The sequence below is a fragment of the Thamnophis sirtalis genome, unplaced genomic scaffold (assembly GCF_051295495.1).
Source record: "Thamnophis sirtalis isolate CommonGarterSnake01/CBP01778 unplaced genomic scaffold, rThaSir2_p1.2 scaffold_2, whole genome shotgun sequence".
NCBI classification, from domain to species: Eukaryota; Metazoa; Chordata; class Lepidosauria; order Squamata; family Natricidae; genus Thamnophis; species Thamnophis sirtalis.
In genome coordinates this window covers 85,132,619-85,151,159 of record NW_028261382.1, presented here as the reverse complement: position 1 = coordinate 85,151,159, position 18,541 = coordinate 85,132,619, and the positions used below count along the sequence as shown (strand labels likewise).

The 18,541-nt window shown below is 42.3% G+C and overlaps 1 protein-coding gene across 2 annotated transcripts in view; it reads right to left on the bottom strand.

Moving 5' to 3' along the window:
• Positions 1–1,026: 1,026 nt before the first annotated feature.
• Positions 1,027–18,541, bottom strand: part of LZTS1 (leucine zipper tumor suppressor 1) — a 36,364-nt gene continuing 18,849 nt past the window's right edge. For both annotated transcript variants that reach the window (XM_014055718.2, XM_014055717.2), the window contains exons 2-4: positions 6,071–6,558; positions 4,248–5,069; positions 1,027–3,355 (exon numbers count right to left, since the gene is read on the bottom strand). In XM_014055718.2, coding sequence (XP_013911193.1) covers positions 2,687–3,355; positions 4,248–5,069; positions 6,071–6,415 — 1,836 coding nt within the window. In that variant the 5' untranslated portion in view covers positions 6,416–6,558 and the 3' untranslated portion in view covers positions 1,027–2,686. The remainder of the gene's footprint in view (positions 3,356–4,247; positions 5,070–6,070; positions 6,559–18,541) is intronic.

Sequence of the window (18,541 nt, the reverse complement as noted above, 5' to 3'; positions counted from 1 at the left end):
TTAGTTAAGGCAAGATTTAGAGAATGTGAGAATCTCCTGAATATGGATAGGATTGGGGTGCTGCTGTTTGCGGTCATATAAAGTTCTCCTATTTCACAGGAACAGTAGAAAAGAATTGGGTAGTCAACCAATGTTTTGAAATCATTACAAAAATGAATGCTTATCGGGTTTCCTCACTATACAGTCACAGGAAGTTAGATCCACCAAGCTAAACCCCCACAAAATTCTGTATTTCTCTCAAGGTCTGCATTTTAAAGAGATGTTTATAAGTCCTACCGTAAGATACCAGGGATTGAACGTGAAGCTTGAGACCTTCTGCATGAAAAGTATCTGTTCTGTCCCTGGATTTTAACCTTTGAAATGTGGCTTTGAGGTATGTATTTTTTTTTCCAGAATCAAAGAACTCAACCGTGCATCTTTTCAGGCGGCAGTAAAAAGGCTATTGCTATTTAAGTTCTAAACGCTTGTTAATTTCTCTTTGTTTGAGGCCAGATTTTTCTTTCCCCTTTTTGCATTTCTATTTTTGATACGGCATTTTATTGTACATGATGTTTCATGGCAGGTTTCTCTAAAGGTCACAAGGAAGATTGTTGTGGAATAGCATGACATGGTGGTGAGATGGTCCATTTCTGATGTCACATTAGCATCTAAAACTGTTACAATGGGGGAGCAGAGTTGTATTATTATTATACTAACAAGGTTCTTTTTTGTGTCAGGTGCCAAAATAATTTGGCTGCCCTTTAGTAGCTACTTTGACATGAGCCTTTGCTGTTCAGCTTTCTTAAGCTGTCCCTGGCATAGGATGGTAGCCATATTTTCAATCGCTTTTAGACCAAATGCTGTGAAGATCATTATTAACTCTACAAGGAACATTACTCCTCAGTGGGAAGGAGAAGGTCAAAGCTACCTAAACAGAAATCAGATCTTGAGAAAAAGATTTTTTCAAGATTCTCTTCCTGGCTATTTTGTTTTGGGGCTGGAGGTGAGGGAGTGAGTCTTAAGTATCCAAAAATACTGAACACGGAGTCAAATAAATACTTGTTTATTATGGTTTATCATGTATGGTAGCAATTTCAAAATTGACAGGGAACAAGACCTTGTTCTTGGTCCCCTCTTTAAAACTTCTGGAAGTAAGAAAGAAACTTTTCTGTTTAGTAAGGCAGTCTATACCTATATTGTTGTTTTACTGTAGTTATAACAATTTTACTGATGTTTCTTCTTTTAATCATTTCTCTTAATTCCTCAATATAGCAGGAATTGATACCCTGTTTCCCTGAAAATAAGCCCTCCCCAGATAATAAGCCCAATTGGGCTTTTGAGCACATGTGCTAAAATAAGCCCTCCCCAAAAAATAAGCCCTTCCCAAAAATATTGCAACACAGCAGCAGCTATGAGGTGACCATGCTCCCCACCTTCTGCACCTCAAAAATAATAAGACCTCAATGGAAATAAGGTCAAGTGCTTATTTCGGAGGTCAAAAGAAAATAAGATCCTGTCTTATTTTTGTGGAAACACAGTACCATATTTGAAAATTGTTTACTAATAGTTTTATTGTTGTTGACTGCTTTGAACTGGTGTTGATTTTTTGCAAGATGTATGCTTTAAGTAAATAAAGTTATATGCCTGCCAATACAGTATATTCCTTGGTTCCCTCCAAGCTGTTTGCATGACCTCATTTACTTTGTAAAACAGTTTTTAATTTTTAAAACATGGAATGGAAGCTAGCATGTTTCTAAAGAAAGCATCACTTTGAGGCAAACCTATATTTCCAATTATATCTATAGACACAATCAGCTCAGAAGACCCAATATGTTTTTTTCTCCAGGTCAAAATAGGAAATGTGGAAAAATAAATGACAGATATTTGCAAAACAATAATACATACGTACAAATATTCACATTTTAAATAAACAACTCTGAACATTCCTGTTCAAAAACACAAGAGCATTTCAAAATCCATCTCCATTATAGACATGTGCACTCACACAATAAATAAAAATATACCTCTCCCAAACTTCAGCTTGTTCAGAAAAGGGAGGCAACCACTAAAAGAAAGGTAAAGGATGAAGATCCAGTGGCTGACTGACAAATTATGGCTTCTGGGACTCTACAATATTAGCCCATCATTTCTGAAGGAGGCACGTCCTTTGCAGACAAATGATGGAACAATGCTACTATCGTTCCATCTGATGCTTAAATATTCCAGTGGAACACACCATGTTCTGCAAAGATGGAACAACTGGTTACCCTTGAGGACCATGATGACCAACTCTTGCTGGATGTGCAAGTCACTCTTCCATAAACTAAAAGTTTAATGGGTGTGCTTTTCCCCAGAGTCCTCTCACGGGGGAATTAAGAGGGTCTTAGAATACAAGCAGGTCTTATCTCATATTATTAATGGCTCAGAGGTTCTTGTATCTTTTCCACCAAAGCTGCTCTTATGTTGGATCATGTCGTGAGAGAAAAAGTCAGTTGGGAATTCTTCTCTTCCCTTTTCTCAATGAGTTGCCCTACAGCAGCAGTCAGGTACACCTGGATAAAGAAGTTGGGAGTGGAAATGCATGGACAATGGCTGGTGACTTGTTTTGGCCAGACAAGGACCACCATTAAAAGTGCTCTGTGAAGTTACACATAACCCCAAGTGAGATCTTTCTGCAGTGGGCAGCAAACCACAGCACCCTTCAGATTTAGATTTCAGTGGCAATAATGTCCTCATAAGGGACATCAGTTCCATGGAGATCAAGATCTAAGGGGTCTTTACCATCCTCCCCAGCAGCCAGCTGCTGAAGCATCTTCTCCAGGTTTTGGTTTCTTTTGTACATGTGAAGGTAGCTTTGCTGCAGCTGCTTCTGGTACTGGATCACTTTCTCTTTCTCCTCCTTCCATGTTTGTCGTTCCTGCTGAAAGTTGACTGTGATCTGCTTGTTGCTGTTCTGTTCCTCCTGCAGTTCTTTTTTTAGCTTCTCTATTTCTCTCCACAGGACTTGGGCATCCTCCACCATGCTTTCCTCCAGGCCCATGGAAACCACACCACATTTCATCTCCTCCCTGAGGATGGTCAGTTCAGTTCTCAACTCTGCAATCTCTTGTTCCAGCAAGTTCACTTTCTCCCTTAGTAGTTCTGACTCATTCTTCTTGTGTTGGAGTTCATTCTCACATACCTCCAGTTCCCTGGCTTTGGCATGCAATGAATCCTCCAAATCCTGAATTTTAATCTCCAACAGTTCCATCTTGGCCCGGAGGTCCTTCAGCTGAGCTTTCAGATTGAGGACCTCATTGGTCTTGCTGTTCAGCTCTGACTGGGATTCTTTCAGTTGCTGTTTCAGGAGAGAGATCTCACCAGACTTCTGACAAACCTGTAAGAAAACTAGAATCAGGATCACATCCAGATATCCACCTGCCAGAGATCTAGATTGTATTGCAATTCAATCTGCTGCATGCTAAAGTGTTAAGTATGGTGGTGCTAAGTATGGAGTATCTTTATTTCAGGTCAAAGACTACATCTCTTCAGGGATCAACTATGAAGCTGAAGCTAGTGGAAGGCATCGCCCTAATGAAAGAGAAAAGGCCCTTTTGTCTCTTTGCAGCTGGGGGAACAATCTCATTGCATGAGAAGGTCTCTAAAATCAGAGACACAAACATAGATCGCTAGACAAAATCATTCAAAGGAAACTTTCAATTTGTTACACTTTTATCTAAAATACCATTGCAGGGAACGTATGGCAATTCAAAGGCTGTGACATCTTTGCTTCGGGAATTCCATCTAGCATCACCATCGTACATCCTGGTTTTCCCCTAAAGACATTTTCAGACCGGTATTCATTTTGACTAAGGGAGTATGATGGTTCAGAGTTTGAAGATGGTGAGCTTGTCAGCTGGAAAGCTGACAGCCTGGGTTCAAGACCTGAGCACCACACGACCGGGTGAACTCCCATCCTTGCCCAACTCCTGTCCACCTAGCAGTTTGAAAGCATGCAAATATGAGTATCTAAGTAGGTACCACTTTGGTGGGAAGGTAACAGTGTTCTGTATATTATATACACCTTGGCATATAGTCATGTTGGTCAGATGACTACGGAAATGTCTTTGGACAATGCTGGCTCCCTCAGCTAAGAAATACAGATGAGTACTGCCCCCAGAGTTGGACATGACCAGACAGGGGAAACTTTTACCTTTATCTTTAATTTTGACTAAACAATACAGAAGACTGGAACAAGTCCCCCCTTTACTAAGGTGCAGTAGTCTTACCTCCCACTGTGTTTCTTCTAGTGCGGGAGCAAACGTGGTCTTCTCTTTCTCGTAGGTCCTCAGCTTGTTCTCCAGAAGGTCCTGCTCCTTCATCAAGTTGGACAGCTCCTCCCGCAGCTGCTTCTTCTCCTGCTGCAGCTGGAACACCTGCAGTTGCCAGAGTTGTTGCGCTCGCTGGTTCTTCTGCGATGTCTGCTTCAGTTTGTTATTGCATTTCTGCTTCAGCCCTTCCATCTCCTCCCGGCAACGCCTTTGCTTCTCTTCATAGTTTTGGCAGGAAGCGATCTCCTTCTCTTCAAAGCTGCACTGGAGCTCCTGCAGCTCACCCTCCCGCTCCATCAGCTTCTGCTCCAGCTCCTGAATGGCGGACTCCTCCGTGGAGATGGGTGAACGAACACAAACACTGTTCTCAGTCATATGGGGATGAGTGGAAGACTTGCCTGGGTTCAGGATCTTGGTGCCCCCGTCAGAGAAAGACAGAGCTTTCAAACTCATCATGTTACTCTCCTGAAGGATGGCACACTGAGTGATGTTGTGAGCAGAGCCTCCAAATCGGTTGATGGGGCCAACAGGAGTAATCAGAGGGTCCAGCTGGTAGCTGCTGGCTGTACTGTGTGTTGGCAGGCTTGACATAGAGTTTCTCCCCGAATCTGAAAGTCCTCCAGAACAAAGAGCAGGCTTATTCTCCGGATCTTTGACTTTGTCTTGGGTTGGGAACTGCTGAGCAGCATTGCTGTGATCAGGAGAAGAATGGAGAACTGTGTTTGAGTGAGGGAGAACTGGCTTGAAAGCAGTGGCCCTTGCCACACTCTTCTCTGTAGCCTGGGCAGAAGAAGAGAATAGTTAATGCAGTCTCCTATATATATAAAGAGGTAAGCCTCCACTTACTGATTAGCATTGGTTTGAAGTTACAATGGCCTTTCCTAAAAGTACTTGCAACCCAATTTTGAAGTTGCGATGGTCAGCCCTGCCCACTCCACTCAAGTGACTGCATGGGTGTTGAGCAACTGCACTGCATTTATGGCCATTTGTAGAGTTACAGCCATCACAAGTTATAACCATGATGGACAGGCACCGTTGTGCTTGTAACGTGAGGAATTCTTGTACTATCATGGGAGTTTCCACTGGCTTCCTACGTGTTATAACAGGTTGTGCCTGATTTTGATTGGATGAGAATGGGGAAGCAATGCTGTTTTCACGTTCATTTTTAAGTTTTTCACCCTTACATTTTTGGAAGTCCCCCCCCCTTATAAATTTTAGATATAAAATTTAAATTTTATATCTAAAATCTTCTAAAATGAAGCAGTTGCGTTTACACAACACGCTGTGTCAAGTACGTAGCTTTAAAAAGTTTTTTTAACTGCCTAGAATATTATGTGTAAATCTAGCCCATCTATTTAAATTAAAGATTCAGGTTATTATACAAATCTAGAAAACCAGTTAATTCAATAGTCAGCTTGTATTGTTTGAATGACAGACTGACCCATGGGACAAATATGAGGATATCCCACATTACTTCATCATTTGATTCAAAAGACCAAAAGAGACCTTTCTATATAGAGGCTGCCCTTAATATAGTTTGGAGAGTAAAGACTGCAAAACTTTTCTTGATTTTTTAATGTTGATATGGCCACTTTAGGTCCTAGAGTTTCCATGTGGGTCTTAAAAATACTTGGAAATTGGTTTTCCAATTTTCAAACAACCTGATTAACGAGGGCTCTGAAGTCTACAGAAGGGATGGGAGATCCCAGGAATCTTACATAAGTCTGGGGATACCAATTCCCTACACCTTAATTATAATGACCAAGTTTAACTCAACTCACTAGTTCCAGCTGTTTGGAGCCTGGCTTCACTTTGGAGGGTGTTGGAGTACTGTAATCATTGCTGCTTGTCCCAGCCTGACCTTCCAGCTCACCACCCGAGAGTGGTGCATAGTCTGTTCGGTGTGCCTTCTGGTTCACTTTGATGTAAAAGAAGTCCTCGTTCTTATTGCCTTTGGAGCTGGACTTGTTGTGGCCCGCTTCTTGGGAGAAGCTGAACTTCAGCAGACCATCGGAGTACCTGTTCAGCTTCTTCAGCTGGGATGACTTACGCAACTTGTACTGAGAGGCCCGGCAATGCTTACTGTGGAAGCTGTGTCCAGAGATAAGGCTACTGACGCTTCCCATGATTATAACTTTGAATAGAGAAGTAGAGAGACTGTCCGAGGGATATTGTCCAAGGACTGGTTTTTACGAGGTTGTTCTGACTGCTGGGAGGCAAGGGTGGTGTGGTCATAGCCGAAGCCTTGATGTGCTGAAAAGCAGCTATCCTGAGAGGATGAGAAAAAAAGAACAATCATGAGACTAAATGAGAGAAAGACAGCTAATAAGTCTGCTCCAAATCAAAAGACACTGTGAACTTGCATTGTGGACTTGCAGGATAGAAATTGCAATGCCTTCAAGCACGAGGAAAAGGATTGCAGATTTACAAATTCAGCAGGGTAAATGATGAAAAATAACAAGGAAGTGATGGAACCCACAAGATATCCAATTGTGGTTTACAACAGTGACTGGAGCTTTTGAAGTTTTAAGTCTGCAACACCTGGAAGTCCCAAAGGTTCTTTTTCAAAAGGCAACTGGACTTTGTTTTTCCTTGAAGTCTTTGTGCTTCTTCTCATCCAAGAAGCTCGGACGAAGTGTCAGAACTGACTTCACTTCAGTCAGAACTGAAGAAGCTTTTCGGATGACAAGTGAAATGTCTTTAAGGAAAAGTCTATTTGCCTTTTGAAAAAGCACCTTTGGGACAACCATGACCTGGATGACAGCAAGTATCTAGACATTTAACAATTGGAAGTTTCTTATCACGGATGGGCAACAATGGTTTCTGCATACATGAAGCATCCTGCCATGAAGCAACTCTTTAAAAAAACATTTCAGGCCACCATATTATTTTTTTTAATCAATTCTTTAATTTATTAGATTCATATCCCACTTGGGCTGTTGGTTTGAGCTCCCAGCTTGGCAATTTGGTTGCAAACATTTCATCACTATTGGAGGAGACATCATCAGTGCACTTTGAATTGTGCTCATCTGTCAGAGCACTGGTCTTTAAATGCCTTTTTATGTGATACAAATCAGGGTGGATGTTGTTTGTTGGGCTACTTCTGAGTCACGGTCTGATTTCGGACTGTTTGGTCTTTGATTTTCAGTACCATATTTTTCAGACTATAAGATGCACCAGACAATTAGACGCACCTAAATTTTCAGGAGGAAAACAAGAAAAAATAGTTTTTGGCCTCCATGCATCAGATTTTTGCCCTCCCCAGCCCCAAGAAGCACTCTGCAGTGCTCTGCCTGGCCAATTTTCACCAAAAATGTACCAATTTTTGCCAAAACCACCCCCATTTTTGGCCTGCAAAGTGTTTCTGGGGCTGGGGAGGGCCAAAATGCGATGCATATTGGGCTTGGGAGCCCAAAATAAGCCATGCCCACAGAACCAGTAGTAAAAAGTTTTGAAACCCACCCCTGGTTTGAAGGGCTGGTTGTTGTTACTGAGACATGGTCTGATTTCTTGTAAGCTGATGGTTGTGATTTTGTTGTTGTGTAGTGGGGTGCCTATTTGTTCATTTTAAATGCTATCTTCGGCATCGCGGTTGATGCAGTTCTTTCGTTCTCAGTGATTCGTGGACTGGATCAATGTCAATATTTATTGACTGATTTTCCACCAATAAGACAATAAACAGACATTTTATTGGTGGAAAACATCACACAGACAGTACTTAAAACCAAAGACCATGCCTCAGTAACAACAGCCAGCCAATCAAAAAGTCTGAAGTCAGACCATGACTCAGAAGTAGCCAAACAAACAACATTCACACTAGTTTGCATCACATAAAAAGGCATTTAAAGACCAGTGCTCTGACAGATGAGCACAATTCAACGTTTGCATCTCATTTGGAAACCAAGGACCCAGAGTATGGAGGAAGAATGGAGAGGCCAATCAAGAACAGTAATCCCACAGTCATTGAACCAATTTTTGGTGCTTTTGGCAAAAGTTGCTCTCATCAGAAAAGGGGACTTTGGACCAAGGAGCAACAGGACTTTGGACCACTGTGCTTCATTAAGATCAGGGTCAACACAGCTGTCAACCAGATTTTGGAGCACTTCACGCTTCCTTCCGCAGACGAGCTTTATGGGGATGCTGACTTCATTTTCCAGCTGCCCACACTGCCAAAAGCACCAAAACTTGGTTCAATGACTGTGGGATTACTGTGCTTCATTGGCCAGCAAACTCGACTGACCTGAACCCCATAGAGAATCTATGGGGCATTGCCAAGAGAAAGATGAGAGACATGAGACCAAACAATGCAGAAGAGCTGAAGGCCACTATTGAAGCATCCTGGTCTTCCATAACACCTCAGCAGTGCCACAGGCTGATAGCTTCCATGCCACGCCGCATTGAGGCAGTAATTGCTGCAAAAAGGGCCCAAACCAAGTACTGAGTACATATGCATGCTTACACTTTTCAGAGGTCCGATACTGTTCTATGTACAATCCTTGTTTTATTGATTGCATGTAATATTCTAACTTTCTGAGATGGTGGATTTGGGGTTTTCATGAGCTGTACGCCATAATCATCACAATTATGACAAATCACGGCTTGAACTATCTTGCTTTGCATGTAATGAGTCTTATCTCATATATTAGTTTCACCCTTTAAGTTGCATTACTGAAATAAATGAACTTTTGCACGATATTCTAATTTTTTGAGTTTCACCTGTAGGATACAAACATTTTGCATGGCAGGTAATTCATAATACTGATGGAGTAGACGGGGAGGGGGGCAACCCAAGCTTCAGGTAGACACATTATCCATATTTTGCAATTAACATGTAATTTAAAAAAAGCAAACATCAGCTTTTGGGAGGGGCTGATAACAATCTGGTAATTGCCAGAAGGAGATGAGGTGTTGAGCCCTTTTCCTCCAGCAGAAACAATTTTTCTCCCGCTGAGCTTTTTGTTTCAAAAGATTTTGTAAGCTGGGCTCAACTAAGTTAATAATCCACTTCTTTTACCTGCATTTTCTTGCACTTTTTTGACCTATCTCAACGCAACTACTGAAGTGGGACCTAATTACAAGTAATGTCTAGCGGAGCAATCTTGAACACAAGTGGCTTGAAATGCACACAGCATGTCATTATCATCCTCATAGTTCAGAAAATGCTTGGAGAGCAGGTAATTTTTCTTTGGGGTGGAAAAGATAGGGTTCCTGGCAATTTCAATGTGTTTTGGCCTGAAAGTAGAGGAACATATTTTTCCTGATGCATGCTTAGAAATCTGGAACTGATGCTAGCTTTACAGGGTGATGGATCATTAATGTGCCAATAAAACCAACTATTTGGGTTCCTTGGTTTTTGATGGCCATGGAGGTGAAAATTGAGAGGCTGTGGTCCTATCTTCCTAGCCGATTCTTTACCTGCTTTCTCCACAGAAACAACATTCAAGTTCCAAGGAGATAAGCACAGGTAGAAAATATGAGTCTCCCCCTCCTCCTCCTCCTCTTCCTCCTCCTCCATGCCTTCATCCACCCCCAGTTTGAAAACAAACACTTTCCAGCCGAGCAGCTGCAGAGGTCTGTGTGGGAGAGAACAAAGATTGCATGGAGACTTGAAGGAAAAGGGTGTCTGCAACTGATGGCAGAAATAACATTATGTAGAGGAAATGGTAGGGCACAGATTCTGCCCGCCCACTTGTGAAGACAGGTTTTCAGCTTCCAACCCAACTCCAGCCTCTGTTCTGCTTTTCACTGCTGCCTATTAGCAGATTCTAATAGATAGTTCCCTTTAATCTTCAAGCAACCAAATGCTCCATGAAGTCTACAAATGCATGCAGGGAGCAAATGGCCTGAAAAGGATCCATTTGGACTGCAAGGAGGTCAGGAAAAAAGCGAGTTCTGTTGGGGTTTCAGCTGAACAAAAGGCATGGAGAGAATTTTGAATGGATGGACATATTTTTGAGTTGGATGGAGAAGAAAATAAAGCTGGAATGCTGGACTGGGTAGTTCTTCCTTTGGGGATGTTGAAAAACCAAAAACAAATTGGCTTTAGTCAACCCTCCATTTGTAGACCACATTTTAGTACATCAAAAATGTGTCATTACGTCAAAATGCAAATATTTATACAGAGACCCATATGTATCACTCAATCAAGAGGCAACTTCAGTTATGCTGAAAACATTTGTTTATTCTTCTTAACACCTGGCTTCTCATAATAATACTGGCTATTGGCTTGTCAGGGTTGATAGCCTTCCTTTTATTTGGATTTGTTATATCTATATATCTATATATCTATATATCTATATATCTATATATCTATATATCTATATATCTATATATCTATATATCTATATCTATATCTATATCTATCTATATCTATCTATATCTATATCTATATCTATATCTATATCTATATCTATATCATCTATCTATCTATCTATCTATCTATCTATCTATCTATCTATCTATCTATCTATCATCTATCATCTATCATCTATCTATCATCTATCTATCTATCTATCTATCTATCTATCTATCTATCTATCTATCTATCTATCTATCTATCTATATATATATATAGCATAAATATAGGTTAAGGTTTTATGCTATACAAAGAAGTCTAGCATAGAAATGAATAGAGATGCATACAGATACAAAAAGAACAAAATGCAGCATGGTACCCTTGGGATAAAGATGGTCCTTGGCTTATGATCATAACTGGGATCAGGATTTCCACTGCTAAATAAAGCAGTTTCTAAGTGAATCATGCCTGATTTTAGAACCTTGCTTGTCACATTTGTGAGCAAATCACTGCAATTATTAAGCAAATCCGGGTTCCCCATTGATTTTGCTTGTTGGAAGTCAGCTGGGAAGGTCACAAATACCAATCATGTAACCCTGGGATGCTCAACCATCATAAATACATGCCAGTTGCCAAATGTCCTACTTTTGACCACATGACCATGGATTGCAGCTATGGTTGTAAACAGTGGTGGGATTCCAATTTTTTTTTTACTACCGGTTCTGTGGGTGTGGCTTGGTGGGCATGGCATGGGTTGGTGGGCTTGGCAGGGGAAGGTTACTGCAAAATCCCTATTTCCTCCCGATCAGCTGAGACTCAGGAGGCAGAGAATAGATGGGGGCAGGGGCAGTCGAGAGGTGGCATTTACCGGTTCTCCAAACTACTCAAACTTTTTGCTACTGGTTCTCCAGAACTGGTCAGGACCTGCTGAATACCCACCTCTGGTTGTAAGTCTGTTTTTCAATTCCATTGGGACTTTGAATGGTTGCTAAACAAATGATTGCATGTGAAGGACTACTGTACCAATGTGTTGCCTTTCAAGAGATCCTTCCCCCATATGCAGTTCTATCTTCCCTACCATGGAGATGACCTATGCTGGTTCCAAAAACCACAGCAATAACAATAGCACATAGCAATAGCAGTTAGACTTATATACCGCTTCATAGGGCTTTCAGCCATCTCTAAGCGGTTTACAGAGTCAGCATATCACCCCCACAGTCTGGGTCCTCATTTTACCCACCTCGGAAGGATCAACTCTGAGCCGGTGAGATTTGAACAAGCCAATTATTACAAAAGGGAAAGGCCCGGATCCCATTCTCTGGGCTTCAAGATGAGAATTGCCTTTGCCTCCAGCTGGATGAGCCTTAAAGAGATAGTCAAAAGCTTGTTAACTAACCCTGAGCTGGTGAGATTTGAACTGCAGATAACAGTCAGCTGAAGTGGCTGCAGTACAGCACTCTAACCACTGCGCCACCTCGGCTCTTAGACTTCACTTCACATAGACTTCACATAGACTTCATGGTGCTTTACAGCCTGCTCTAAGTGGTTTACAGGGTCAGCCTATTGCCCCCAACAAGCTGGGTCCTCATTTTACTGACCTCAGAAGGATGGAAGGTTGAGTCAACCCTGAGCCAGTGAGAATCGAACTTCTGGCAGTCGGCAGAATTAGCCTGCAATGTTGCATTCTGACCACTGTGCCACCACGATCATGTTGTCTTTCTATTCCAGAACAGATATGGTTCTTTTTCTTCTCATCTGTTTTTTTTTTTTTATAATGGTGGACTTTAAACATTACATAACATGGCTTGGCCGGATTGGTGGGATGAAATTCAATTAGAGAGACACTTGTTCCTTAATTGGAATAAAGAGCAAGTGGCTGGTTTGTGCCATCTGCTTGAGGAGGGACTGGCGAATCTCCAGGCGGTGGAATTCAAGAGTGGCCCAGAATCTGGTGAAGGTTAAAGGAAGTGGGACGCAGTTCAGTTATTAGAATGCAAATGGGAAAGGATGGGACCTGGGTATCCATGGGCCAACTTCTGCCCCAGGGTGACAAACAATGCTCAGATTTGCAAGCATTTTTTCCTTGCCTGGCAGGCAAACAGAAGCTGGCTGTTAGCATATGGAAGTCTTGCAACTCGAGAGGCATTAATACCAGAAAAGCACCTGGCAATGGAGCAAGCCAATTATTACAAAAGGGAAAGGCCCGGATCCCATTCTCTGGGCTTCAAGACGAGAATTGCCTTTGCCTCCAGCTGGATGAGCCTTAAAGAGATAGTCAAGAGCTTGTTAACTAAATTAATCAATGTTGGAGGGGAACAGGATAATGGGGCCTTACGAGGGGCTTATTAGAAGGTCACTAGAAGCCTTGCTGCTCATTTTTATGCAGCACCACAAATGCCAGAATGCTGATATCTCCCAACTGGTGCTAGGACCCATTTATAAGGGAGGAGTGGCACATCTAGGGTAGAATTTCAGGGCAGATGTCCTGTGTCCCACTCAGCAGAATGACTAAGAGGGATTTTGCTTGCTTGGAAAAATCAGCTTTTATTACTTTTTGCAGTTAATCAAGTAATAACCATTAGCATCTCAAAGGGAAAAGATGCAAAACCATGAAATGCAGGCTATTAAGCTTAAGATGACTGAGTGGGAACATTTTGAGAGGGCTCATTTTCCCTCTGGCTCCAGCAAAGGGGTAATGAGTGGGCTGGCTTTGTTGGAAAAGTGAAAAGGCCCATTTCTTTCTTGCCGACAACAGGTAGTACTCAAGTTACAATCACAATTGAGCCCCAAATTTAGGTAGCTAAGTGAAACATTTGTCCTGTGAGTTTGGCCCATTTTTACAACTTTTCTTGCCTCAAGTGAATCATTGCATTTGCTAAATTAGCTTTAGTTTTTAAGTGAATCTGGCTTTCCCCATCCCACATTGACCCTGGGACACTGCAACGGTCATAAATGTGAATCAGTTGTCAAGCATCTCAATGTAAATCATGTGACCAGGGGGGACACTGCAGCTGTCATAAATGTGAATCAGTTGTCAAGCATCTGAATGTGAATCATGTGAGCAGGGGGGACACTGCAACTGTCATAAATGCAAATCAGTTGTCAAACATCTGAATATAAATCATGTGAGCAGGCAGGGGGGACACTGCAACAGTCATAAAAGTGAATCAGTTGTCAAGCATCTGAATGTAAATCAGGTGACCAGGGGGGACACTGCAACTGTCATAAACGCGAATCAGTTGTCAAGCATCTGAATGTGAATCATGTGACCGGGGGGGGGACACTGCAACAGTCATAAATGTGAATCAGTTGCAAGCATCAGAATGTAAATCATGTGACCAGGGGGGAACATCATCCCTGCAGAAATAAGATTGTCCACCACAACCCTTTGTTACAGTGTCAAAAGATCCTGAAGATGTGGTTTTGCCAATGGGCCTGGAAATCCAAAGTGATAGGGAGCCCATAAAGTGGTTGGCTTGATTGTTGTCACCAGAGTGGTATGAATGTATTGGATTTTACATTGGTTTGGTTTGGTTCATTAGATTTATATGCTGCCCTTCTCCCAAGGACTCAGGGCGGCGTACAACATTAAAAGAAACACATAATACAAAAGTTTAAAAAAAATTAAATAGAATATCCCAAACAAACCCAATTAGAATTGACAATAACATTAAAAAAAAAAATTAACAATGATCAATAATTTATTTTGTTTTGTTCAGGCCAGGCTGGCTTGCTGGAAAAGCCAACTTTTTAGGGCGCGTCGGAAGGACCGGAGGTCGGGGATTATACGAAGCTCCGGGGGCAGCTCATTCCAGAGGGAAGGGGCTCCCACAGAGAAGGCTCTCCCCCTGGGGGTCGCTAGCCGACACTGTTTGGCCGATGGCACCCTGAGGAGGCCAACTCTGTGGGATCACACTGGACGGTGGGAGGCTACCGGTGGCAGTAGGTGGTCTCGCAGGTATCCTGGGCCTAAGCCATGGAGTGCTTTAAAGGTCATAATTAGTACCTTGAATTGCACCTGGAAGACAACTGGCAACCAGTGCAGGCCGCCTAAAAGGGGCGTAACATGGGAGCACCTAGGTGCCCCCATGATAACCCGCGCAGCCGCATTCTGGACCAGCTGAAGCCTCCGGGTGCTCTTCAAGGGCAGCCCCATGTAGAGAGTGTTACAGTAGTCCAGGTGAGAAAGGACGAGGGCATGAGTGACTGTGCACAGAGCATCCCGATCCAGGAAGGGGTGCAACTGACGTATCAGGCGAACCTGGTAAAAGCCCCCCCTGGTCACGGCCATCAGGTGTTCTTCTAAACTAAGTCGCGTATCCAGGAGGACGCCCAGACATTGGACTTTTATTTCTGCAAACCGGCTGGAGTCACTGTGAATGAATTGGGCAGCCATATACATTTTCTTAATAAATAGTACCAGTTTTTTTCAGGCCTTAGTGAACTCCCCACCCGTTATTGTTTGCTTTAATGCAACTTTTACATGATAAATAAGCCTACAATCTCCATGCAGGCCACGAGGAAAGGAATGAGAGCTTTCAAGGTGTCACCAATTACTTTGCCAACATCTCTGGAACACCTTGGGATCTCTGCAAGATTCATCCTACTAAAGAGAGAACATTTGTATATTTGAACTAAAGGGATGACAAGTAATTTCATCAAAGTGATGATAAGAAATCGAAGCCAAAATATAGACTTCATCTTGGCAGTTGCTCTCCTTCTTCTCTCATCTTCTTCTGGTGGGGTATTCATGAGAAGAATATACAGTGAAGCTCCCATTGAAAGGGCAGAGGCTTAATTGTTTCTCCACGTGGACAAAGATCTTCGTTACACAAAACCGCATTCATTCTAATTCATCATCTCCATTCATTCGGCTGACATCCTCTATTCTAGAAGGATGTTGAGTATGGGGGTCAAAGAACATCAATTGTTCTTAGCATTATAAAGCTTGTGCTTCTGCTTGCACGCCTGCACACACACACTACAAACTCATTTGTTAGGGAGAACACTTAAGACACGATTATATCTTAACAGCTGGAAGTTCATTGAACTTGACATTCTCTCAACTGAAGAGAATTTGGACCAAAACACAACAGTGGCACAGTCTCTCCTCCCACTTCCAACTAAGCTCAAAACACGATCAACATAAGCTTTTAAAAAGTAAGTAAATCTCAAGCACCCTGGGAAGAAGATAGGAAACTGCATCTCTTTCACAGGAAAAGGAAAATTCCAAGTAGCAATAGTAATAGCTTACTTAGCCAATACTTATATATCACTTCAAGGTGCTTCTCAGCCCTATCTAAGCAGTTTGCAGAGTCAGCATACTGCCCCCAACGATCTGGGTTCTCATTTATCTGACCTCAGAAGAGTGGAAGGCTGAGTCAACTTGTCAGTGCATATCAAACTGTGCATAGCAATCAGCAGAATTAACCTGCAGTACTGCATTCTAACCACTGCAACACCATGGATCAAGTAATTGAGAGAGAGATTTCATCATGACATTAGTTCAAATTACCCCACATGCAATCACAGCCACAGTGAATTTTGCACCCATAGCATTGTGTGGTCATGCCCTGCATCTTTCAGCATCAATTCACAACGTTCTCATCAGGTCCAACAATGCCTCATTTCCCCCATTACTACTAGCCATCATGTTTCTTGCCTAGTTCTGACTCAGCATCTTTGCAAATCCAGCCACAAGGGGCTTTTCTGTCCGCTGTTTATGGATTTGTTGTGCAAACCCAGCCATTTGTGGATTATTTGACCAATCTTAGTTATGAAAGTATGGGACATACAGCTGGGACTTGCACAGCCCTCACTGCGGTATCAGTTGAACCGAGAAGGTGTCCATTGTTGGAAACAGAAGTGAAAGAAATCCATGTGGACAGCTGGATGGATGCCGAGCTCTCAAGGGAACTTTACTCCCACTAACTGCGAGGGATGCTCCCCTTCTTACCACTATGGAGTTCAGAGTGCATTAAATCTCAGCTTTGTCACTAATTTATCCCCAAAGCATTATATCTACTTCCATCAGTTGCATTAGCTATGGTAGCAAGGGGGAAAAGGGTGTCTGGGAGACTGAATTAAATGCTCCAGAGAAAGGAGCTGTTTTCCATCCATTTAATTACAGGGAGCCTTGCCCTGTTCCAGCCAGTGTGCCAACTGATGCTACAACTAAATTGGCACTTACTATATGTTTTTCTCCTGTTTCAGAAAGTACAGAAAATACTCTGAAACCTGAGACTGCATAAGCCCCTCTGCCCTTTGCTCTCCATAGCCTTCTGAATAAAATAATAACAGACTTGGAAAGGACCTTGGAGGTCTGCTAGTCTAACCCCCTGCTCAGGCAGGAAGCCCTATACCATTTCAGACAAATGGTTATCCAATCTGTTCTTCAAAACTTCCATTGTTGGAGCATTCACAACTTCTGGAGGCCAGTTCTGGACCATGGCTGCTGAAAGATGTCACCTTAATTCATGGCACTGATATCCCCCACCACATCAACTGGACTTTTGAAATACATAAAAGCTCTGCAGTATGAATTCTAGAATGGTTGCATTTCAAAATAACAAAGACAACCTCAGCCTTTCCTCCAGATGCAGTGTGCCCTACTCTCTGGGGTCCTGATTGGGCCCTTAAAATGTTTCCCCCGTCATATCTTATGGGCTAGCCTGGGGTCTAGAGATCTTGAACATCATGTGCTGTGTTGCAGCATCACAATCTCTTGGGGGGGGGGGGCAAATGCAGTTGGTGGGGTGGGAAGATACTTTCTTAGGGAAAAGGACCAGAAGCCACTACTTTGAATCTGAGTTCCTTTTCCAGGAAACGGCTGTCATCTAACATTGTTCCAAAGGGAGGAATTCTACAGCAAAGTCTGCATTTAAGGACTTGGAAATCTCCTGGGCCACCGGTTCACAGCGAGCCAATGGCCCATTCTCCCCCACCCATCATTACTGCAAATTACCCACTTGAAGTATAAAAGGGGTAGGTGGGTAGGGAAAAAGAGCCTTTTAATTTTAGATTTGAGAAATTAGTAGCTGAGCCAGGTTGTCATGGAAACTAGGTTCTCTTTGCACGCTCTCCCTTTCCACCTCAAAGTAATTTGACAACCACCTTTCTAGAATAGGGAGGCAGGCCTTGAGTTATAAAACACATTTAGGCCATGGAATCAGTCCACGGAGGAATCTTCCCACAATCCAATTCAGGTTCCTTTTCACTATTGACATGCTTTGCTCTTCCCACTGGAAAATTTACCATATCCCCATGATCCAATGACGATCACTCTGGCATAGAGATGGGACAATCCTTTTTTTTTTTTAACATGGGATATGGATAGGCTAATTGTGGTTGAATGCTGCTATGTGTGTGGTTTGTTTGATTTGGGCTGAGCATGCTGTGAGAACCTAGTCAATGTAGCTTGTTGACTAGCAGAGCTTATTAATTCATAAATTAAGAAATCAATTACATTATTTATAGGCTGCCTAGCTCTATCCTGACTCTGGAGTGTTAATGCCTTGCCATCGTGATGCATTAAGAGATGCCTTAAATAGGCATGGTGGGCTTGATAAGTTAAAACTAGTTTCCTTAATTGTACTTGGAAAACAGTTAGCAACTACTTCAAGTCTATTAATACCCTGGCATCTGTTAATATGAGATCAATTACTTATTCCTATGAAACAATTATTTCGATGGAATCAAGATAACAATGGAAGGATTTTTCTGCCTCAGAATTACTTTAGACTTTCATTATTTTTTCCCTGCTAGCTTGGCCTATTAAGAGACATGCATTTTCCTTTTTCAATTGTCTACTGAAGTGAACAATTATCGTGAAATTTAGAAGTGCACAATGACCGGGGAACATTCACTGAGAAAATTAATTCCAGCAATATCCTGTAAACCATTTACAGTTAAACATGGAATTACTTACAATGCCAGTTAACCTCCTGCTACAGCAGCA